This window comes from Branchiostoma floridae, chromosome 1, assembly GCF_000003815.2.
Source record: "Branchiostoma floridae strain S238N-H82 chromosome 1, Bfl_VNyyK, whole genome shotgun sequence".
Taxonomy (NCBI): Eukaryota; Metazoa; Chordata; class Leptocardii; order Amphioxiformes; family Branchiostomatidae; genus Branchiostoma; species Branchiostoma floridae.
The window spans coordinates 20822533-20846985 of NC_049979.1; the positions used below are offsets into that span (position 1 = coordinate 20822533).

A 24453-nucleotide genomic window follows, 5' to 3' on the forward strand; every position below is an offset into this window, starting at 1 on the left:
AACAGTCAACAGCTCCCCAGGTTATAGTATACACAGGCACAGACATGATCTGTGGTATATCTGTATATCACAGGAAGGCTGGTGTCTGTTGTTTGCATTCCTTGCAATCAGAGCCAGCTGAAAGTGAGAAGGGTTTCCTGAGTCACTCTTCTTTTCTCTGTAGGCATCTTGAAGTTCGCCGTGAAATATTTGTCAATAGGTCACATTTGAACATAGAATACTGATTTATTAATACTTAGATGGCGTGCTTTTATGATGCAGATATTTTGCATGCATTATGTTCGTGTAGGCTTGAATGAACCTGTCGCATTCGCTATGAATGTTCATCTTTCAGAAGTGCAATCTGTCCTTTCAGCTCAATATGTACATGTACCGCCTTAGGTATATTTATGGCGCCCCGTCCTGGTGAAATAAAAGCCATGCTAAGAGCATGCCCCCAGGAACATGCATGCTGCATTATCTGCTGGTGTGCAGTACTTATAATCCAAACTTAAGCTTATGCATATAAATATATATAATGTATTTGAATAGAAAATAGAAACACTTATATGATTAGTCCTACAGATAACAAAGTCATAAGATTGGAACATTAGGTATGGTAAATGTGTTCCAATCTATTGACATTATCTTAAAACAGCCCAATACTCTAGGAAGAAGGGAAAACAGATAGCTTGTATAAACAATTAATAAGGCCATAATTTTAGCCACCAGTTCTTATGTAAACAGCTGTCAGAAGATGCCCTGTGAGTCTGCATTCTTTGCCCTGCTGTCTCACAAAAAACAGATGTTATTGCTTGATACACCAGTCCTGTACCTGAGTTTTAACAGTTGAAGCGCGAAACATTGCATGTTACTGTATGCAGATACCTTTAGAAGCCAGGTACTGTGTTGTGAATAAAACATGTAAAGCTACCCTCTTGGTGGCTGTATTTTCATGTCCGTATGGGGATGGGAACAAATACCTGTGAAGACCATTACCATATCGTTAGTCTGATTAATTTTCGAGCTGGTGACATGATTGGAAATTTTCTCATCCTTGCCATATGACCTCGGGACATGTAATGTATGAGATTCAGCAGGGAGTAACTACTATAAATTGTTATAAGTTTGCAGATGCTAAAATTTGCTGTAGGAATGGAAATCAGGCCTTCATAGTTGAAGCAACCTTAGTAACACAGTGGAAGACAGAATATGTTCATGGTGTGACAAGTGATAAGAGGTCAGCATGAAAAGTGTGAACATAAAATCATTGCAGATATTTTCCAATTTACAGTAGTTTGGTGCTAAACCCACATCTGGAGCTACAGTAAAGGGTTGATCAGCACCCAGCCATGACTGTTTATTACCAGTGGGAGGGCAGGGGGAGGGGCAGTGACTGGGAGCTAGGTGGGACAGATAGTATATCAGGAAGTCATTTACTGTCAATTATCAGCCATATCAGATGGATTGAAACTTTGTGGTCAGGAAGAAGGAAGTAACAAGGATGTGACTGAGCCAGTCTAGTTCCTTTCCTACATGATATCTGATATAGGGATTGTTTATTAAAGGATATGCTGCATTAAATCAGGATCTGATTAATCACACCTTGTTTTCCGAAGGCCTAGGAAAAATCAATGTGTTTCTGGCCAACTCTGGCAAAAGTATCAACCCAAACCTTTTTTTGGTGCATTGCTGACAAGGGACAGGAAATTCTTGATCTAATTGTGACAACTGAATGATGAAAATGTTATAGAATTGTTTCTGACTCATTTCTGTTGCAGTAGAAAAAGTTATATTAACAGGCCCAGCAAACCTAGTTCCTCTTTATGTGGACTGTAGGTTTCATCTAAAATGTTTTTGAAAAGGGACAATGTGTAACTGGTGATGGTGCACTGATTGGATCTGTTGTGTAGGGTGTTAGGGTTCACTTCACTCACAATGGTTTCAAAGTCATATGGTAATCAGATCATTTCAATGACAAATGAAGCAGTTGCAACCCTATGTGATTCAAAAACAGTTTTGTATTACAGATACATATTTGTCATCTGCCTGATCTGGACCTTTTTTTTCTTGATATGTCAGACTATATGTTAATGAAAAATTCTTATACACATTTTATGTTCAGTAGTGGCGGTAGTAGTAGTAGAGCTATACTTTTCAAAATGCCACTATAAGTAATAGTTAAAGCTTGAACACAAAGATAAGAAAACTATTGCTTTAGAATTAGATTTATAGGGGCAGAAGCTGAAGAACATACTGATAAGAAATAACTCGAGTACACATGATAAATTGTAAAGCAAGTCAGGACTAACATCTCGAGTCTGACAAGACAGAGTGTATATTATAGACGGGTACAGCTACATTGTATAGCTGCAAGAGATAATGGCATATTCATTGTGGCAGAAAAGGTCAAATACCCATTTGATGCTGGAAGATGTACAGTCACATCATCTTCCCACTGTGCCTTTCCTGCCCACAGGTAGTGTTTACCATGCAGGCTGCATTCCTCATGAAATGCCAGCATTCTGAGATTGATTTCTTACCAGCTGTTTAAGGCTGCGCAATTCTACAGTTCTTTCAATAGCCCGATTTTGAAGTTCTTTCAAGAGCCATGTGTGTGGGTGTATGCAATCATTTCTACCCAGCTTGGGTGGGGACTGAAGAAGCTTTTAAGCTCCCTTGTCAGATATTCCACTTACATGTCATTATTCATGGCTTCTGTATGAATAGATGCGGAGGTGTGTTTTTGATCTCGTGCTTTCGTACAGATACATTTTTGTAAGGGACTGTAATTAAGTGTAAAGCTTTTTACCCTTTGACATTTTCAATGTGGTAGAATTTTATCCACTAGCTGAAAATACAGCTTTAGAAAATACATTTGTATCCATAGCTTTGTGTGTCTGCTAATGCCTTTAAACACTGTTTGCTGTTGTATTTCAACAGTAAACCCTGTAAAGATATGGTTTCAAATTGATTTGGTTTTACATCATCAAAAAGTGTCATGTATCATATGTTTGTATTTATAGTGAATAAAGCAAATTTTATTGTGACAGCAATTTTAGCATAATATAATTATTAGTCTGCAACTTCGAATACATTGTAATATAGCATTTGTGCTGTTGAGAAAATAACAGCGCTTGGGCTTGGCATTCTTTTCTAATATACATGTAGACACTGCATGAAGGTCATACATGCAGTCCTGAAATGCCACCTGAAATATCAATGGTAAATTGTTGTGATGTAAACATCTGTATATCTTCACCCAACTGACCCCAGCTAGGATTTTGTTCTTGGCTGTTGCTTCATTATCCGAGAGAAAATGGATCCCGTGTTCTCACATAAAGGGTCATACAAAGGGGATTGTATGGCGGCTCCCCAATCCGGTGATTTAGACATGCCCAGTATTCAATAGTTACCATGGGATAGAATGCAGACTGGGTTCCCAGTATCTGAAGAATGGAAGCAATGGTGATTGAGATGATAATTGCATCTTCAGATCAGGGTGTCGGGTGTGCAGGTTGTATTTTTCTAGAGGGTAACTTTTAACTGTTTAATCTCGCTCAAGTGTTAAAAGGGTTGTCTTTTTTAATGTTTCTTGTAAAGCTGGTTCATAGATCTTTTGCCCCTTGCCAATGACTCAAATGTCATTGTGAGAGAGGTTATCGCATTACTAGGCTAATCAGTACCTGCTAGCAATCTCCCAATCTAATAAGTCGAGCAGGTCTCATCATTAATTTGTGGCCTTTGCCCATGCTGGTAATGCAAAATGGGAGGGGCATATCGTCTGGCGTTGGTTGATGAGCGCTTGTGATATCCAGGGATATTTATCTAATCCTTTCATGTATCCAAGATTATTGTAGTGAATTTAGCAATCATAAGCAAAATGTAGTACATTTGACAATCAGTAGCAAAATGTCATTATTATATGCAATGTCACAAGTGGTTATACTTTATGAAGGAATTAAATGACCTACATTTGTGACCATACTTTTTATGTTTCCGGAAATATGTTGCTACAAAATCCTGCATGAATGTGTCATAAATGCTGTTATTTTTCTTGGGATCAAGAAAAATTGTGTCTGTCATAGCATGATTGAATTTTATGGTATCTCAAATTGTGTGATCGTGGTATTTAATTCCCTTAGGTTTTAATCTCTTAACACTTAACAGTCTATTTTATGTCACTGCGAGGGTGGTTAATGTATCGTCATGTTTTACAGTTGCTTTTAAGACTGATACTTTTGAAATATACTAAACATCATGTCAACTTTTTTGATTTTCCTGGTTATGACATTTTTTCTTATTCTTTCTCACACAGATATTGAAGCGGCAGTAACAGTGAGTGTAGGACCTGAGCAGACAGTCCTGAAGGGAAACACAGTAGTGTTACAATGTACTTACAGCGTGACCCCAGCAGCACAAGTAGATATCATCACATGGAGCTTCACCTCCAGCTCAGAAAGCAGGGAGGTGGTCACCATGTTGGCCAATACGCAGAGCGTGTTTGGGACATATGAAGGGCGTGCGTCAATCACGGAGCAGGCCTCGCTGAGAATCGAGAACGTGGGAGAAAGTGACGAGGGCACGTATAGATGTACAGTCAAGGTGCTGAGTCAAGGTTCGGCGGATACAAAACCTTTGGACTTGACAGTTTTAGGTAAGACCCTTTGTTTTGTGAGCTGTTCTGCTTTGTACTGTATCAGACTAATTGTATACTTTCGAGAGAGTGTACTAGAGTTTGGTACCATTAAGCCTAATTGTTTGTGCAGGTGTATGGATGTATTCATGTTCATATATATTTTTGTTTTGGTGTAACACAAAGCTTTTTGATGTTTTATTTTATAGTACCAGTTTCCTATCCCATGCGAATTTTTTTTTTTGTAACCAGCTATGATGTAGGAAAAATAGTAAGATCATGTATGTTTGGTTAGGTTCACTAGTTTAGGTTGTACTTAGCAGATTCCACTATTGATTGACATTTGCTTGCTTACGTTTCCCTCCCCAGTTGCAGCAAGTGCCCCCACCATCGTCTCCACAGTAAACAGTGCAGCTAGAGCAGGGGATGACCTGACGTTGACCTGCCGGTCAGATGGCGGGAAGCCCCTCCCCACCCTCACCTGGTTCAACGGGTCGCAGCCCATGGAAACGGGCGTCGGAGAACCCACCACAAACGAAGCGGCGCGCCAGGTCATCCGGGAGTTGTCGCTGTCTCCAGTCACGAGATTCGACGACCAGACCAATTTTGTGTGCAAAGCAGACCAAGGATACGCAGACCAACTCGACGTGCAGACGGCAGAGCAAGTGTTAGACGTTCAATGTAAGTTATTCATGTTGTAATGTTCTTGCTGCTTACACGTATGTTGACTACAGTGGTACTGAAGTGCTAACTTCATCACCATTGATTTTTCATCTATGTTGTACAATGTTAAAATTTATGTTGTTGTTGTTGTCTCTCTAACCGCTTCAGTTCGTCGGTATATGGTCACATGTGCTTTAAAATTTAAAATTTAGTTTAGGTATGTAATGTAAAAAAAGGCTATATCGGAATAAGATTTTGTATGATTCATGAGGAAAAAGGTGCAATAGGGTCCTTCCGAAACCAATAAAATCGACTGAGTGTTGTATGTCCTTTGTGTTATAGGATTTACATGTACATGCAAGTGTAAATGATGTCCATCACTGTTGAGGACGTGGTTGGGTTAAAATGTAGGACACCAGTTACACACCTAGATCAGTAGATGTACAAGGTAGTTTTAGATGAGGAATTCAGCTGCTAACATTAGTAACATTGTAGTGGTATGAAAGCAAAATGATATTCCTAGTCCTACTATGAAATAAAACCATGAGGGTGCTCAAGGTGTATAATGTCTTACAAAATTCCTTATTGACTATTTTTTCTATCAGATCCGCCAGTTGCATCCATAAGCTCCAATCCCAACAGCTCTGTCAAGGAGACCAACACCCTGACCTTGACCTGTGTGGTCCAGAGTAACCCTGACCCCAGCCAGATCAGGTGGTTAAAGGTCAGCGGAGATTCCGCCGACGTCCTGCAGACGGGACTCACCACCACCTACGTCATACCGAAGATTACCAGGTCGCAGAACGGAACGTATCGTTGTGAAGCGAGCAACGGGGTCATACCCAGGGACAGAGAGTCAGATGGCCAAGCCACTGTCAACATTGATGTGTACTGTGAGTTTGTATATGTAGTATTCTACACAATTTTGGAAAAAAATGAATTAGCCGTGCATGCAACATGGTGTAGATGAAATTTGTTTTTAAAAGCATTTGCCCTAATTCTAACTTATCTGTCCAAATGATTTTAGAAATGTTATATTGCTCCTGTTATGATAATGTAAAGTTAGTAAATTTCAGACCAATTTTATATAATGGTACTTGGTGTAAAGCTTGATGCCCTCCAGACTGGAAAACAAAATGGTGCACCAACCTTATCATACAAGCTATTCCAGGATCATCTGTCCTGAATAGGGGAAGGAAATTTTATGTTCAACTCATATCATTTAATCAAAATGAGAATTCAGGAAGACTTCGCTCCTACCATCACAGATGCTCCAAAGATCAGCTCCAGCTTTGTTCAACCCTTCCGCGTGGACTTCGGTTCAAGCCTGCCAGCTGTAACCTGCGAAGCGGAGGGCAATCCCATGCCCAGCCTCCAGTGGGTACAGGTGGGGACGGGGAGAACGTTCAACAATCCGCTGTCGTTCGCCACCATGACGTACGGCGAGGAGGGAACGTTCACTTGCGTGGCAGCGGCTCTCGATTTTCCCAAGGACACTGTCAATGTCACAATTGATGTCAAAGGTAAGATTTTTTTCTTGAGTCAGTTGACTCAGTTATTCCTCATACTTTTAAAAAAATGGTAAAGTTTGAGTGTACGACTAGTGTTAACACTTTGTGCTATTTCTTCTATGTCAACCCAGGACGACCGGATATTATCGGAGACAGACCATCGGCGCAAGAGTTCATGGAAGGGAAAACTGCACAGGTTGTTTGCGAGATTCAGGCCGACCCAAGGCCCAGCAGGGTCGAATGGTTCCTCCTGGAATCCTCTGACAACAGAGCCATTATTACTACTGGAGGTCCCTATAGGATTTTACAAGAGAACCTACCGAACGGCATGAAAAGTGTTCTAAAGATTAACAGTATGAAACCGGAACATTCGGGACGGTATGTCTGCAAAGCCACAAACATGTATGGGGAGGATGAACAGTACTTTGACGTGACACTACAAGGTAAGTGTCAATTGCTTTCTTTGGGTATGCATTTGTAGTATTCAACAGTATAACCAGTGAGCTAGATATCGAAAATTTGCTGTCTTCATTCTCTTTCTGTATTGATTTCATACTATCATAATAAGCAACACTTAAAACAAACCTGTTTGACAGCCTTTATTAATGTACTTCAGTAAGTGTGCATTCACTTAATGTTATACTATTAGAATCTTCCCTTTTATATAGAATGAAGGTATGATATCTTTAATTGTAGTTGCAGGGAGGAGAATTCCAGTTAACATGATTTTAACCTTGCTATAGAAACGTCTTGAAATGACCTTTTTGATAATCTCTAGTAATGCTGTTTGCTCCACTCAAAAATCTACATTTAATTATCCTTTCAGCCGAAGATGTGGTCACCACGGCCAGAGGTCTGTACACGGACAATGGTATCCTCATTTCCTAATGTAGACCTTCTGTAGAGCTACTAACCAGCTCGAGAGTGTTGCCCCCCTCCCCCCGCTACCGTCGTCCTGAGTAGAGCAGCTTTGGCAAGAGCAGGACTGTGGCACGGCCAGTGTGTCAGCCAATGGGCTGTCAGTCATCAGGCATCTTGTGTACTAACTCTGCTCATTCTCATCTCGTCCACAATGGCACCACGTCTGCCAGCACATGTCCATGACTGTGTGTACGTGTGTGTACAGCACAACTTGTACTAACTAAAACGTGTTTGTATCATCACCAGTGCTTGTTCAATACCCCAGGCATCTGGACTGTCTTGTCAGCTGTCTTAGTTAATTCACAACTATGTAAATGTTTACATGTACTGATGTAGTGGAAAGCCATGATAGGGCCTCTAGAGGCTTAAATGTCTATATGCATGGCTCCAAGACACCAGTAATGATGTCATTTGTAATCAAGCTAACATTAACAATACTTCAAAGTGACAAGCCATGACAGGACAACTTAGTGATGTGCATGCATGCTGCTTTGTAAGAATTGTATACATCATGCACAGCTACTATTTAAATGTATAATAGGTCTTGTAGTGGTTCAGCTGAACAGTTTTCTGAAAGTTGACAACAAACTGACATTTGCTTGAAACCTCAATTGAGTATGATTCGGGACATACATAAAAAATGATCAAAAGTGGAACGTAGTATTTTGAATTTTTTTTTATTATACTATTATCGGTTGTTGCATGTTTTCTACAGGTAGTTTTCATTTGCCCATTCCCTTTGTTCCCTCTCACCATGAGTGAGAAGACCCCAGCTACATTATGTTGTCCTGTTGTGGCGCATGAAATATTCACTTAGCCTGCACCAGAAATGATAAGGAATGTGCTGTAAAGACTTTCTCAATATGTCATGGCTTATCAACACACATTGTTCAAAATAAGCCCTATCCCTTCTCCCTTCTCAGCTGCCTGGTACAGGAAAGTGGCTGTAAATATTTTATTCTTTAGCCTTAATGCACCGTAAATCGGAAAGCTCAAACAAGAACCCCAAACAGATAAGAGGATTTCTGATCGGGTATAGAAGCTCTCCATACCATGTGGCACATGCTGAGAATTGACAAGGGATATATTAACTCCTCCGATCTCTCATTTACATCTATGTCATACTAGTGTTGTAAAACAGGTATCAACCACATTATGTAACCAGCAACCTTTTCTCCATTTTAATATTACGAGCATAGTTGCTTAATCGTAGCTAACAACATATACCATTCCTGACAATCCGTTAAAGCTCCCGTGGTTGGACTGGTAGCAAACATGCTGCATGCCCCGCAGTTTACTCTGCGAATTGCAGACATGTTTTAGATGCGCACAACGCTAGTGGCGGGGGATAGAGAACGAGATTGTTGCCACCGATACTGAATCAAGCCATATTGACTCGCCGATGCTGCACATTCTGAAATGCTTGATGCTGGGGGCATTCTGACTTGGCACGGGGACAACTCCCACAGTTCTTTTGTTTATGTGTGACTGGGCGAGGGATGGAGAATTCTCTGTAGGATTTGGGCTATGTGTGGCACTGCTGTGTGATGGATAACATTGTCACCTCAAACTGAGTTATAATTCCTAGGATCTATAGCAGTGGCTTCCCCATAGTGGGCTACAGATGAACGATCACACCATCAACAGGCTATTCAGATCACTTTGTCACCCACAGTGCCATCCAGTTGATGTACATACATGTCTACATGCACAGCACTGAAAATAGATACATAAAAGTCATGAGCATGGCAGGGTAATGGGTCGCTATCTCCTCTGCCTGCCATAGTTTCATCAATATTCCAACAACAAGACTGATGTGCATCCCGAGAATCAATATGGCATGATTCAGACAGTTAGTGTGGAACTCCCATCATGTTGGCATCTCCACTGCTTACAAAACAGGATATCTAGATACAAATTATGTTTGACACATGGACTCATAGTACCTTCCCTTGCATCCTACAGGATCAGACACCACTTTGGTCATTATTATAGTGGTGGTTGTGTTGTTATTACTTCTACTACTCGTGGGTATTGGCCTGATGCTGGCTCACAAGAGAGGAATATTACCCTGCAAAGGTAAGAAAAGACTTCTTTGTTATTTTCCTTTCATGGTCATCCATCCCCCCAAGAGATGCCCCTGTGTGCTGTAGGTGCCTGTAGACACTTGCTGAATATACCCGCCTGTGGTCATGGCAGTAGCAGTTGACAGCTGCTTGAGCAAAGAAAGACATCTGCTTGTCTTTGGTCTAAGTCTGGCCTGTGCAAGCGAGCATGGCAGTGATGCTTGTTTCTAGCCAACTAGAATAAAGCTATCTACCACCACTGTGGGCTTTTGGACTGTTGCTTCTTCCTTGCATTTGAAAAAAGTTTCAGTGTTACTCGATACTCCATGCTTGAATAGTGCAACAGACTTGATATAGCTGTTATGGCTGCTGTTGTTGGAAGACAAGCCTTGGTGCCTGATGTGGTAAATTTTTACGAACTAGCGGGTTCTACCGAAATCCAGCTCATCAGTGTGAGGGATCTATCTGATACTCCGCTTTCTTTAGGTAGGACCCGTTCTTCTTCCTCTGTCTGCTCTTTCCTGTATCCCTTCCTTTTGTTTTTGTTGTGATATTGTTTCTTGTTTGTATGGCCTTTTTTTTCTTTTTCCCCCAGTATTTTAATTTTGCATGTAGTTTGTGCCATACTTTGCAGACCAGGCATCTTACACACTTGTTTTGAAGCACTCTTATTCCCATCCAGAAATCTCTATGAGAATAGTAGTTTGATGAGATGCAATTAAGTGTTCTACCATAACGACTTCTATTAATATCATACGTTTACAAGTCCTGTATAACATGCCATATTAAGCATTGTCTCAGGAACCAGTCTACCTTTGCTTTTAGATTCCATTTCATGGCATGCAGTGACATACAAGTGGAAAATTCTGACATGCCAGTCACTTTGGATGGATGCATCACTGTCCCTTAAGTTGGGTCATGGAGCATAAGAATTCATATGACATTCAAAGATAGTACAATGTGCGTCAGCTGGTTTTATGATCACAATAAAATGGTAATAGAATTTTACTGCAACAGTAAAATGTAATTTATTGCAAGATGTAAACTTCAGGAAGCAGTGATGAATATAAAACAATGCCATATGGCATACAAACAAGGAAAATTTTGTATGTGCAAATTGTGACGTGTTTATATCATATCATGATCTCCTTCATATTTGCAAATGCTTCTCAGTGCTTTAAGCTTCAAAATATAAGTTTCAGAGAGTTTGACTTACATTATTGTGATACATATAAGCTTAACATTGTATTTTTGTAACAGTTTGAGTCTTGCCTTCTTTCCTGTCATCTTTTCCCATGGTTTAAGAATTCAGCATTCACAGTCTTTGCATGAATATATCCACATTAGCTGTAGTGAGCTCCAATTGCCCTACTTTTTCTTCCTCCTTAATAATCTAGTAGCTATTAAGGTGACCAGGACTGAAGAGCCCTTTGTGTGGGTCTTAACCTTGCAGCCTTTGATTCTCTAAAAGTAGGCCAATTGGCCACAGGACAACATGTTGAAAATAAATCAGTATTACTGAAACCCCACTGAGGGACTAATTTGTCTTGACTTTCTCTGTGGAAGATAGGTTTTAACAGCAGATTAGAGTTTCTGTGAATATCATGGACTTCACTTTTCCACTACTTTGTTTGCAGTGTTTTTGGTAACCTTTACCACCTCTTTTGGGCCATCAAATTGTACTATTAACCATGTTATCTCACATGTCAATCTGACTTCAGCCAAATTTGATTCAAACCCTATGAAGTCAAGGTAGTAATGAGATTTTGCCCTGGAAAAGTGGACATAATTTATAATGTGCAAGAAGGTGGGTGCCCAAATTTTGTTAAAAAACCACCAAAGTCCGGAAAGGTCCATCCAAAGTGGTGAGGACTCACTCTGGGGAATGTGTCTGCTGCCACTAGTTATGCGATAAATTACAATTGAACAGATTAGATATGGTAAGCCTTACTCTTAATTGCAGTTACTATGTTATCATGTTGTTTTGATAACGGGCATTTTCATTATGACTTAGATTAATGATATTTTCTCTTCTTTTTCAGGCGAACCAGAAACTGGGAAGGGTGGAAGGTAGTTTAATGTTTCATTTACTTGATATACACAGTCATGTATCTAACTTTGAAATGTTTTTGGATGAGGCTTCTTTGCTGGAAGGAAGTGTCAAATGTGTATACGGCAAAACATATATAAAAAAAACACGATGTTGAATGGTAATAGGCCACACCAATTTGAGTTCTAAAGAAATGATTATCAAAATTGGAAAGTTCTTACTTTCAGGTTTAAAAAAAGCACAATCTGTCATTCTCCAAGACATCTTTCTGAAAAATGTGAGAACCAGAGAGCTAAGCATTGATGTAACCCAGATACATGTAAATGTTGTCTGCAAGTGTTACAGTATCTTTAGTTTGCTTCTTGAGTTTCTCTCAAATTGGTACATATCAATTCAGGGTTGGAAACATTCATACTGATAGATTCTCCTCTTATACATTCGAAAATAAGTGTAAGATGAACTTGTGTCAAAAAAACAAAAAAATTCTGTTACTACTGAAGGAATAGTTCCAATGTAGTTCTAAAAGACACAAGTTCATGATTTCAAACCCTGCAGTTGATAGGAATTTGAGGTCACAAATTGCGCCTTCCTAAGTTGTCTTCTGTGGCCTTGATGTCCTCATCTTCTCTACCTCTACAACGTTTCCTCATGAAAAGTTTCTACTCACTGCAGGTATGTTTCTTATAGGGATGAGAATGTCACCAACGAGTTCTCCATCGAGATGGCCGACAAGGACAAGTCCCCCACGGCGCCCCTCCCCTCCAGAGTAGAAAGCAGTCAGTATATCCCCACGCCTCTCGTCGCGGCCAGCTACGAAGCACGGCTAAGCGGCGCAAGCTTTGGCGAACCCAGATCCCCGGTTGGCCAGGACAAACCTGACGGAAAGAAGGCATGTTTTATTTCATACCTACATTTTAACAATTAACATAACTTGCACTGACTAACAAAGATCGTATATTTAGATGTTTACACATTAAGGATGTAGACTTATCCTACGGTTGTTCCCTCTGTTGTTTTCTTGGTATAGGTCAATACCCCCATGGAACCCACCACAGAGGAACCACCAGTTCAGGTAGGACATTAACCCAGGACTAATATCTAGTCTAACTTACTGTTGTCTGTGTCTGTATGCCATTGATCAAACTCTCGTATGTGGATAACCATCACATTAATCATCATCTGTGTCTTCCAGATTATGGTATATTGGAGGGACTGGCCATGATGAAATTTAATTTATCTGTGTGTACATTGAGTGTTGACAGCTAGTTCTACTGCCATTGAATAATACAGTTGCATGTAAAATTATTCAACCCCCTTCACATGTTTCCAATTTGGGCAAAATAAGAAACATTACAACTGCAGACCAGTACCAAATCATATGGCTGGTGAACAACTAGTTTATCACAATCCAATACAAGAGCAAAAGTTAAGATTTTATTGCATACTTCATCAAAAAATGCAAATTTTCTAGAAAAAGTAGGTTGCAAAATTATTCAACCCCCTGCAAGGATGTGTCTTTAGGTCTTCTCGTACTAGTTGTAGCAACCCTTATCTGCAACTGCCTGCTACAGACAGGATGATAGCCTATCACAAGCTTCTGGCAGGACTCTAATTGGGACTTTTGGCCCATTCCTCTTGGGCAATGGTCTCCAACTCAGTAATGTTCTGAGGTCTATGTGACACAACAGTGTTCTTCGGATCCCACCAGAAATTCTCAATTGGGTTCAACTCTGGAGACTGTTATGGCCACTCGACAACATTCCAACTTTTTTTCTATAACCAATCCTTTGTGGATTTTGATATGTACTTGGGGTCATTGTCTTGCTGGAATGTCCAATGATGCCCCAGCTCCAACCTCTTTCTGGGTCTGCTTACATTTCTGACCAGAATTCAGCAGCCACAACAATAATCCCGATATGTCATGTGGACAAAAACCCTAGGCTTACAGCAAGGGACCTGAAAAACAATTTGGCTCAAGGAGGAACTGATGTTGCAGTGGACATAGTACGCCACATACTTCATACTGAAGAGCCAAATGCCCAGAACCCCAAAGCCACACCGTTGCTAAGCTCATGCAACAAGAAAAGACAACTCCAGTATGCTCAAACCAACCTACCAAAGCCACAGACGTTTTGGAACGTTTTTCTATGGTTTGATGCAACAAAACTTGAGCTCTTAGGTCCTATGGATAAGAAGTATGTTTGGCGCAGGAAGAGTGAGGCGTGCGCGGAGAACACCCTGCCTATCGTGAAGCATGGTGGTGGGACTGTGATGCTGTGGGGATGTTTTGCTTCTCATGGCACTGGGAATCTCTACCGTGTTGAAGGCATCGTGGATTCAAGCAAGTACCAGGATATTTTGGCCAAGAATGTCAGCGAGTCCTTGAAGTAGGTAAATCTGCGGTATCATTGGACATTCCAGCAAGACAATGACCCGAAGTACACATCAAAATCCACAAAGGTGTGGTTAGGGAGAAAATGCTGGAATGTTCTCGAGTGGCCATGACATTCTCCAGAGTTGAGCCCAATTGAGAATTTCTGGTGGGATCCGAAGAACACTGTTGTGTCACATAGACCTCAGAGTTGGAGACCATTACCCAAGAGGAATAAACCAAAAGTCCCAAAGAGTGCTGCCAGAAGCTTGTGATAGGCTATCATCCTGTCTGCAGCAGGTAGTTGCAGCTAAGAGGTGCTACACGAAGACCTAAAGACACATCCTTGCAAGGGGTTGAATAATTTTGCAACCTACTTTTTCTAGAAAATTTGCATTTTTTGATGAAGTTTGAAATAAAATCTTGACTTTTGTTCTTTTTTCAAATAGTTATAAACTAGTAGTTCACCAGTCATATAATTTGGTACTAGTTTGCAGTTGTAATGTTTCTTATTTTACCAAAATAGCAAAAATGTGAGGGGGGTTGAATAATTTTGCATGCGACTGTATCTCACATTTACTTTGCACATGGAACTGTTATGGTTTCGATGATCTTGATTACCAATTTTGCATGACTTATTTAGCATATTTGCTGATGTTTTTAAAAATGTTTTCTAAAATGTTTTTTGGTGAGACCACTTTTAATTTCAGTTGAGCACTTATGATTTATTCACAGGGAACCAAACACAAATACTCAGATTCAGTTGAAGAGAATTTTTATATTTTTTTGTTTGGTTCTAGTGAAGATAACATGTTTGTCATCCTTTCCTCAAGTGAGCATATATTGCATGCACACATGCGCACAATGTCTTCTCAATTCTTTTGCTTCTTGCCAAAAAAGTTTATGTATTCAACTGAATTTCAAGTTTCAAATAAGGTTTCACATATGTGGTTTCACTTTAAAACATGCCATTGCCATTACGAAATCTGATATAATGTTATTAATGGGAACTTACTTTTATATGTATTGTGTACAAGCTGTACTAGTTGTGTATGATCCTTTCCTCTTGAAAGTAGTAGCATCTCTCTCCTGTGCCATTCTACTCCTCACAACTCTTTTAACTGTCGTATCTACGTTCATAATTCTTTAACTGCAAGGGACTAATCACAGAAGCAAATCTTTGGTGTCAAATGATCAAGTCGTGGTAATAGCTGTAAAGCCATGATTTATGAGTGAAGTGTCTCAGGACTGGGCTGCCAGCTGTGGATATGAATGAAGACGTGTGTATCTTGGAGTTCCAGACTGGCCTGTAGGCACTTAATCACATTTAGTGTATCATGGCTCAGTACCAAAAGGGGTTTATCACCTATGAAGAAAAAGCTTTGTTTGTGGAGGTGATGCATTATTAGCTGGATGCAACATGATAACAGGATGTAAGACCTGAAAAATGACTTCTGGGAGGGAAACGGCAGGAGCTTGGGTAGAGTAAGAAGGGATGGTGGTTTGAAGATGCCAGCTGGTTCACAGGGATACTGGTAGGTGTGCGGCACTAACCAACCTTGTGTTCTCCACTGTAGAAACACTTTGTGACATACTCTATGAACAAAAAAGGCCGGCAATCCAAATCGGTACGCCTAGTCAAATCGGTACGCTTCGTCTGCTGCTATTTTTCTCCCACACCACGAACCAAACCCACTCAACCCCTCGGAAGGTGTTCCCCTGTGTTGGTGTGTGCTTTTGACAAGACTGTTACATCTGTATATAAGCCCCACCTCTCCCATGACTTCCCTTTGCACGTCTGTGTTTTTTGCACGACTTGCTGTTGGTAGATATTGACGGAGCACTTGCTCAAGGCATGATGGCAGCTACATGCTACTGCTAGTAAACTACAGTCAGGCAGTAGAAGTACTATTCCTTTGTAATCGTTTCCTGTTTCTAATTCCTACTGCTATCAGTCCTTTCACTGAATTTCTACTAGCACTTACTGATCTTCCTGATCTTTGCATTGTTTCATTACTCTTCTTACATCTCGCTTTCCTTGCTTGTATTCAGTAACTTTACTAGTAGTAGTGACAAATAGCCACTGCCCTCGCTAATGACCCATTTTGTCTTTTCCCCACTTGACTTACTCTGGAAATGTACACAGTATAATGGTAAGGCTCTACAACAGACTACTACTCCTTCCTTATCTGCAGTATACTATTGTGTGAGTGTATTTTCTTCCCAATCGTACGTCAAGCTTTTATACTTACCATGTTAATGCTTACGACAACACACTTTCAACAGCGTCTAACCTACGACAAGCATCATGATTCTTGACATGTTGCAGCTTATCTTGCACTGTTGACGTGTGTGCATGATGTGCATTGTATATTGTATGCATCAACTAATCACAATGGTTTATTGCAGGTCTACCACCAAATGGCACAGTAGAATGAACAAGTAAACTGTAGTCAATTCACAATTGCAGCTTTTGCTTTACTTATTGATATTGATAAGCTTTGTAAAGGGCAAGTTCAGTAACAATGCTGCATGCCATAAAAGCGCAGACATGTAGGAAGTTATTCTACATGGATGTTAAAAATGTATCATAAAAATAAAACCTTTTGCACATGGCTTCCTTTACATTTAGAATAACAGCTCCATTGAAATAATAATAATTCGTATTTTTTGTTTATTGTGCAATTGAGAAAGAAACTATAGTAATATCTGATAAAACATAAATGTTTGCCCACAGTTTGTAACCGTAAATGCTCACAAAAAAGTATATCTTCCCATATCTGAAAGATACTGTCTGCTACCAAGTAGACACAACAGAGCCCTTTTCTCATATCATGCTCTATTACTGGGACTCTATTACTGGGACTTTGTTTTCCATTATCTGCAATTTTCCCACTCCCACCCTTCAGTTATCCTTAATTGATGCTCACAGGACAATGTACTGGTATTCCCTGATGAAAACCCCTCTAGGCTGGCACCAAAAACACCTACACCGCTGTCCTACCCTTGACCCTGACTAAGACAGTTCCCAAAACCATTAATAAAGAAACCATCAACCAATTTCGTCACGCCCATACATAATTTAGACACATTATCTGTTCATGCTTTGTGCATCTGTAGAAGCGCTCTAAACAAAGCCAACATCAATATCGACCTTCTTTGCCAGAGATATCATCAGTGGCCTATTTATGCCTGTTATGAATTTGTTAACCTTTAGTCCTCTAACATCCCAGGTAATCAATGTAACTTTGATTCTTCACATTATGCCTAGAGCAGTGAAGGTTAAGATTAACGCTTCATTGAAAGGCCAGGGTGTAAGTGCAGACCAGTAGACCTGTTAGCTGTTATTCCCCATGCAGTAGAATCCATCAGTGCTGTAGGCTCTTGGGGAATACAAGTCTCATTTGTCATAGCCAGGAAAGCATCTTAACTCAGCTTATCAACAGCCTTACCTCCCGGGTACTGCCATATATGGTCTGGAGGCGATGCATAATGCTGAAAAAACATGGCAGGGTGAGAGTGTTTGGATTAACTTGACATCTCCTGTTAAGAACCTGCCAGTATCCTTCCAGTAAGCTAGCTTTAGAAGGTCGTGATTCTTTCAATGCCTCCCCTATCAGCAGATGTTGATTATGAAAATATAGCAGATATGTAATGGAAAACCCTTCTGTGGGACACATGTTGTAAAAAAAAAACCCAGCTTTTTCAAAATTAGAACGCATTTTGAAAAGAAAATAATTAGTGTATGATTTTGGAGGTTAGATGGAATTTCTTCACTGTAAACATATTTTTTCAACTCAACTTCAGATGTCAAATTGTCGACCCCTTTCACAACTGAAGCCTGTCGTAATAAGGCTTCATTTTCCGGACAAACCGCCGCCATCAGCTGTTAAAATAAGGCTTCATTTACAGGATGGAGAACGGGTCGCTGGTGAGATCACCGATCCAGATGTAGGTCTTCATTCAGTATGCATGTATCGGCCTGTTTGCTTGGTGTTATTCGAAGGTTGTGAAGGTCAGCTTCAGTTAGGTCTGCTTGTTGCTGAAAACGTAAGGGACAAGGTGCAATTTTTATGGTGCCATTCAAGCACAGTTCTTGACAGATTCTGCGCAAGTTTATTTTCCTAGGGTTCCTAGGGCAAGGCCTTCTCTGTGCTTTTACAGAGCTGTAGTTTCAAAAATTTAAAAGCTGTTAATTTTTAGGCTCTTCTTTAACCGTGTGTTAAGATTTGTAGCTGGCATCTCTTCCAATTTAATTGTGTGTATAGTTGTGTTTTTTTTTATAACTTACTAAATGTACACTATGTAGTACTGATGGGTTTATAGTAATCAGTGTGCCGTGCTTTATGTACCTTGTTGAAGAAAGCAGATTTTAAAAGGATCTGTGCCCCCCTCCCCCTCTTCTTGTCAGTATAGACTAAAACACCTGCTGTTTGTAAGGAAACCACTATCTCTCACTTCCAACAAACAGTGGTACCTTTATCCGATGCTTTTGTTTACAGGAGAAGAGTTTACTCTTGACCTCCGATTCTGATTCCGAGTCTGACACAGATCTGGAGAGTTCCCCCATTGTGGACTATCGGGAAAGCCGTACGTCAGACCCTCACAGCTGAGCTTCCTGGCAATGGTGCAGGGATACAATATTGCCTTCAGTAGCACATAACACGTAGCCTGCTTTGAAGATAACCCGTGTTACCACTGTAATGACGAGAGTTGGTGCTTTTGCTTGACAGGAGAGCAGCATACTGTTGATGACTGACTCTGAAACTGACTCAGACTCAGATCTCGATGTACGCATTGAACCAGTGAGACATACGAGCAGAAACCGTAGGTTGAGTCCGCTTGGTATGGCAATACGGTGCAGGGGTTAGGCTAGGCTTTAACCTCAGCAGCAGTGGTGGTGGTGCTGACGCATCTAACTCAGTCCCCTGGGACCATCTCAGACTTCACAAACACATGGGAGTGGACGTTATGATTGGAAGATATGCGGGGGTCAGCTTGGTGCAATATAGTAAAATATGATGAATTCTTTTCTTGGCAATCCTTGTGTTTGTGATTTTCTTAGATGGCCCCTCGGGTTTTACATCCGGTGGTGGAATAACGCTGGGAATGATAACACTTGCGTATTCATGACGTGTGATGTTGTGGTAATCTAAATGCAGTCCGCAGCGGTTGCGATGACGTGTCAATAACGTCTGATTGAGGCGATCACCTGAAATCACCATCTGTAGCCGGTGGTTCCGGTGATGGCCCCAGCCGTGATCTAATAAGGTTATCCGGGGGGAGGTCACTAATGGTTTGGAGAGACACGACACTACATGCATCTCAACATCACGGGGTTGTACATACATGTACACTTTCTACTTACTAGACTACCCAAGTGTTAAATTCGAAGCACAGGCACAAAGGAGTGTTAGATTTGGGTATAACTTCAACTCATCAAATATTCATTCTGGTAAAATTCATTTATTGTGATGATATGATAGAGTCTAGGTTCCCACATTAGGTTTAGCATGGTAAATACCACTGCTTGTAGTTGTTGGAAAAACATTTGCATATATTTGCATGTGCCCTTACGTTCAGGTCAAATGATAATGAAAGTCGTTGGTGAGTTGTGTTGTTTTGACACCATGTGGCCTCTGCCGACACAATTACATGATGTACATCTAAATGGGTAAAGCCTGTCGTGGTGTGTCAAAGGTCAGCCAATGATTTCATGGCTGGCCAGATTGGTACTCTCGCTGCTGATTTCACACTCCATAAATATCAGGCATAACAAAATAAAGGGTGGGGTTGCCACTTCCCAAAGTAAGGAAGGATATCAAATTGAAATATTTTATGTCTAGCTTAGGTTTATGTCTATGTTTCTTCCACATCCAAATTTGCATTTGAAAAACTACAAGCTTAATTGCAATATTTTGTACATGTAAAAAAGCAATGTGGGCAATCCCATCTCAGTTTCTCATAGTGTAACATTAGAAATTTTGTAAGCGTGTCACACAGAAATGATTTAGTGTGGCCAGTGGTAGGGATTTGAGGCTTGTCCAAAAGTGTACCCTGTCCATAAAGGGTGATATTCATGGTCTGGTGCCCAGCTTATCAATCAATAATATAGGCCCATGGGATAGACTTATAGTCAAGTGGACATTGTCCGATCGCGAAATATAAAAAGGCACACGTACCTGTATGTATGACAATGAAATATGCCGGTGTATTTACCTGAAGTCTCCAGGTTGCTTTGCACTCAGTTATAGCACAGGTATTCCTGCTGGAAAATATGGCAACATAACAAAAAAGACAAATGGATCAATAAGACAATCTTTATTGCAATCTTGGAAAATTGGGTGTAGGTGGTGTTGTGAGACGATTTTTCATCAGTTCAGCACGGTGCCACCTTGTTGGATGCGGGCCAACTACATTTTGTATTCCCAGAGCATCAATGAATCCAGAGTGAAGAATAATTGTACGTCTTTACTAACACATTTAGTCATTCGTCTGCCAGCATTAGTGATGTATAACATCAAACAGTGGTTCATAATGTATGCCATCATTTTCCAATATCGCTAAAATGTCAGTTCATGCAGAAAGAACACATCACTGTCTTTGAGAAATGTAAAAATGAATCTGCATTACTGTTTGCAAACGATGTAGGTTACATCAAACCATGTACACGTGTACATTTTGTACCATATCACAAACACACAGTGGTGTCTGAATTAGATTCCATTGTACTTGTTACTAACCCACTTACTCAGTGCCATACGGTATCCACCAGTTAGTGGCCCATTGGTTTTCATTGGTTGATTCCATGATTTGTTTTTTATCTCCAGTGCTGTAGCATACTTCTATGTTGTCTATGATAAATTATTAAATGACACCAAACATGAAATCAAGGCAGATATTCATGTTGTTGTTTATCTTTTCCCACCACTGACATCGCAGGGTGGGTATAGGGAGGAGGACGGACTGAATAACGCGGAGCTGGACTTGTCGTCACGGAAACCCGCCTCCCGGAGGCCCATCGTGGACCCTAAGGACACCATGGACATGGACTACCCCACCCTCAGACAACAAACCACCTCCCCTTATGTTTGATAGCTTCCCTGTACAGTCATGTTCAGTCTTACCATCCCAGAAATGAACCTACTTTCATCATCTAGTATTCAACAGCAAATGTTTCTTTGCTAACGGAGCTGGTCACAAAATTTATAACAACCCCAAGTACATGTATTTATAGTCCTTTTCTTGCCAACATATTTTTAAACTTTATTTTTGCATTTATGTATTTTATAGGGTCACATCTGTTTATAGCAGGTATAGACCATGACATCTCATGTTTTCTTGCCATTGTTTTTATGAATGATTTTTAGTTTTGTGATTGAAGCCATGTTGTTTTTACCTGTACATAGTAATTTTTGTTAATTGCAGTCTTTTTACTAATATCCAATGTCTTTCTGTGTCATAAGCTTATACCAAATGTGAAAAAATCTGTTGAGATTGACAATGCCCAAATATCCTGGCATAAGGAACTGATAACAAAAATGCAAAAGACCATGCTACATAGCATTCACAGATACAAGTATTCCTGTCCTTTGTGAGAGTCAGAAGAATTCTTGAGTTGTGTTAAAATTGAAGAGTCACATTGAAGTTGTGTTTAACTGCTTCAACTTGCAGTGTTTTATTGTTTTTCACTGACAGTATCTCATACAGCAATTCATTGAGCTACTTATCACAGTCCCATTTGAAAAGTACTTAATATAAGAGAAAAGAGAAGAAAGTCAAGTTTTGATGTTATGTCTTTGAAGGTGTGAACCTACTCAGTACTGAGGACTACCAATGAATAATATTGAGTAATTTACGATGTACATGTACATGGCTCATGTAGGCTACAAAGGATAGGGCTGCTTGTCTTTTACACCATGACCACCAGTAGCACCTTGTGCACATTGGAATGGAATACAAACTACACACAAATGGTCTCAAGCTTTATTTTCAAAAGGATATTTTTGCAGTTGTCAATCTCAGCTTGTACAAGAACTCAGTGGAGTTTCTTTTTGTTTGTATCAGAGCTGGTCTCTGCAATATGTCACACAAAAAACATGTAAGTCGAAACAATGGTTGTGGAAATTTTGGTGCAACGTCTTCAAGTGTAGCAGCACTCCAGTTGGTTAACTAAATTAGATACAGGCAAGTCCAGCCAACATTGAAAATCTCTACAAATATGAAAAATGTAAAAAAAAAAAAGAAATCATGTTACTCCAGCATGGTAAATGTCATAAGATTGCACCTTACTGGTTGAAAGGCGTATGCTGTGACGTGTACTGGCTGCTGTGTTTGTTGACGAGTTGCGCTGCTTATGCCATTTGTCATGACAGTTTCTTTCAGAATATTTGTTGTATATCGTCATTTTGTATCGGTAGCAGTTAAGCATTGGTGGAGCAAAAATTGTCTGATTGTGATCATGATCTGCAGCTACAACTGAATGAGATTGAGCCCTGTGAATGACACTGTACAGGAATTACTTAACGCAATGTGTGAAATTTGCATGTGTACTTTGTGCGTGCCGCAGGCATTGTCAGAAGAGAGCATAGGGCTAGAATCTTGTGGCGTGTGTGCCTAGAGATGTGCATTGTACAGGACGACTGTGTATCGATTGCATGCATTTGTAAGCAGGCATTTGAAATTGAAATACATGTAAGCACCATGCAGGTGGTAGGCGCAGTTGCCCTGTATTTGCCGAGGTTTCATAAATTTTTGATGCTAAGGGTATCATTATGTTGTAAATTAGATAGTCTTCCTGCTAAGCTTCATTGGACTTTACATAGATTAGCCGATCCAAGTGTCACGGTCTAATGACAGTTTGATGTATGAAGCAGCCTACGCCACCCTTGGGCAAACTGCGCTTCAATTTTCAGATGTTTTGGGGGAAGGGGGGAATGCATAAATAGTGCCTGTAGATATATTTTTTAAAGAAGATGCTTCTCTGTAATGGTCTAACATTGGTTCCAGTGTATTCTGAATAACGTGTATCAAATGCTGCATGCCTATGTAATTGTTAACAAATTGTATAGAAATCATAATGTAGAGTACTTCTAATTGGTTATTCTATTGTATTCTCATTTTGCTAATCTCGAGGATTGTATGCAACAGTCAAATCTTCTTATTTCTCTTGAGTTATTCCTAGGAGCTGATGTGATGCTATTCTTAAGGTCTGTAGAGAACTGTTTGCTTTTATTGGCATTACTTACAGCAACACTTGGGTTATAGAGCAGGGTTATTTGTTGCATGCATATCTAGACAGGCATCAGCACTGTGATCTATCAATTACCACAGTGTCACACAATCTCTTTGCTTGTGCCAAAGATCGATGCACAGATTTCGTACAGCAAGCAATTTTAGGTTTTGGTAAGAAAGCATGTACAGACATTGTTGCCTTTGAAATGTGATAATTCTACAGTGATTGTCTCCCACAAAAAATTCTGCACACGCGAGCACCTGGCCCATTGAGTGATACAGTCTGCAGTGGTCAGCCGCAGTCATATCTCCAGTCATCAGGGCACGCCATCCTGCAAGCCAAGAAAATGGGCCTTTTAAGATGTCTCCTGCTGATAGAAGAGGCTGCCGGCACATGTAGGATGGACCTTAGTTAAACCAGATGAAATGGTTGTGTTTTTATGTGTTGATTGGGTTTGTCTTATCTACACATAGGACACAAGGACATATATTGTATTTTTGTGTGCAAATCTCTTGTCAATTTCAAGGTACTGTTTGTAAGATTGATGACCAATGGTTTCATAGCATTTGTTTTTTTAAAATTCTGGAATTCGTCCAAGATGTTTGAAAGAAATTACATTATATTTGCAATTACAATGATATGAGGAACAATGCTTGAGATGATTAAGACATACATGTAAGCTGATTGTCTGAAATATTGTGCCTCTACATACATGTAGTACTGTAAGCATTAGTTACCTTCAAATATCAGGCATTGAATTTTGCTGGTGCCCATGTAATTTGGGACCTTTTCCTTTTTTTCCAGAAAAGTGTACTGGTAATGTTCCAAGCTCTGCCAATCTTACAAACAGGGCTTTATGATTTTATGCAGACTTGTACAATTGTGATATGTTTTTTCATTGTCCAAAATGTTAGTACATGTATCGTTGAAGAGGTTCATCAGTCACGTATGTTTAAGTTACTATCAATTTTCTTCGAACAATGACTGTTTATTAAAGGTAGAGAACGTACCTCCAAATTTT

At 40.1% G+C, this 24453-nt stretch overlaps 1 protein-coding gene across 1 annotated transcript in view; it reads left to right on the forward strand.

The window, feature by feature from the left end:
- Positions 1-24211, forward strand: part of LOC118423078 (basal cell adhesion molecule-like) — a 40610-nt gene extending 16399 nt beyond the window's left edge. Inside the window, exons 3-13 of the mRNA XM_035831045.1 lie at positions 4298-4636; positions 4985-5296; positions 5884-6171; positions 6547-6801; positions 6921-7232; positions 7616-7660; positions 9676-9789; positions 11819-11846; positions 12499-12715; positions 12854-12898; positions 21140-24211. Of these exons, the coding sequence (XP_035686938.1) occupies positions 4298-4636; positions 4985-5296; positions 5884-6171; positions 6547-6801; positions 6921-7232; positions 7616-7660; positions 9676-9789; positions 11819-11846; positions 12499-12715; positions 12854-12898; positions 21140-21292 (2108 nt within the window). The 3' untranslated portion in view covers positions 21293-24211. The remainder of the gene's footprint in view (positions 1-4297; positions 4637-4984; positions 5297-5883; positions 6172-6546; positions 6802-6920; positions 7233-7615; positions 7661-9675; positions 9790-11818; positions 11847-12498; positions 12716-12853; positions 12899-21139) is intronic.
- Positions 24212-24453: the final 242 nt, after the last annotated feature.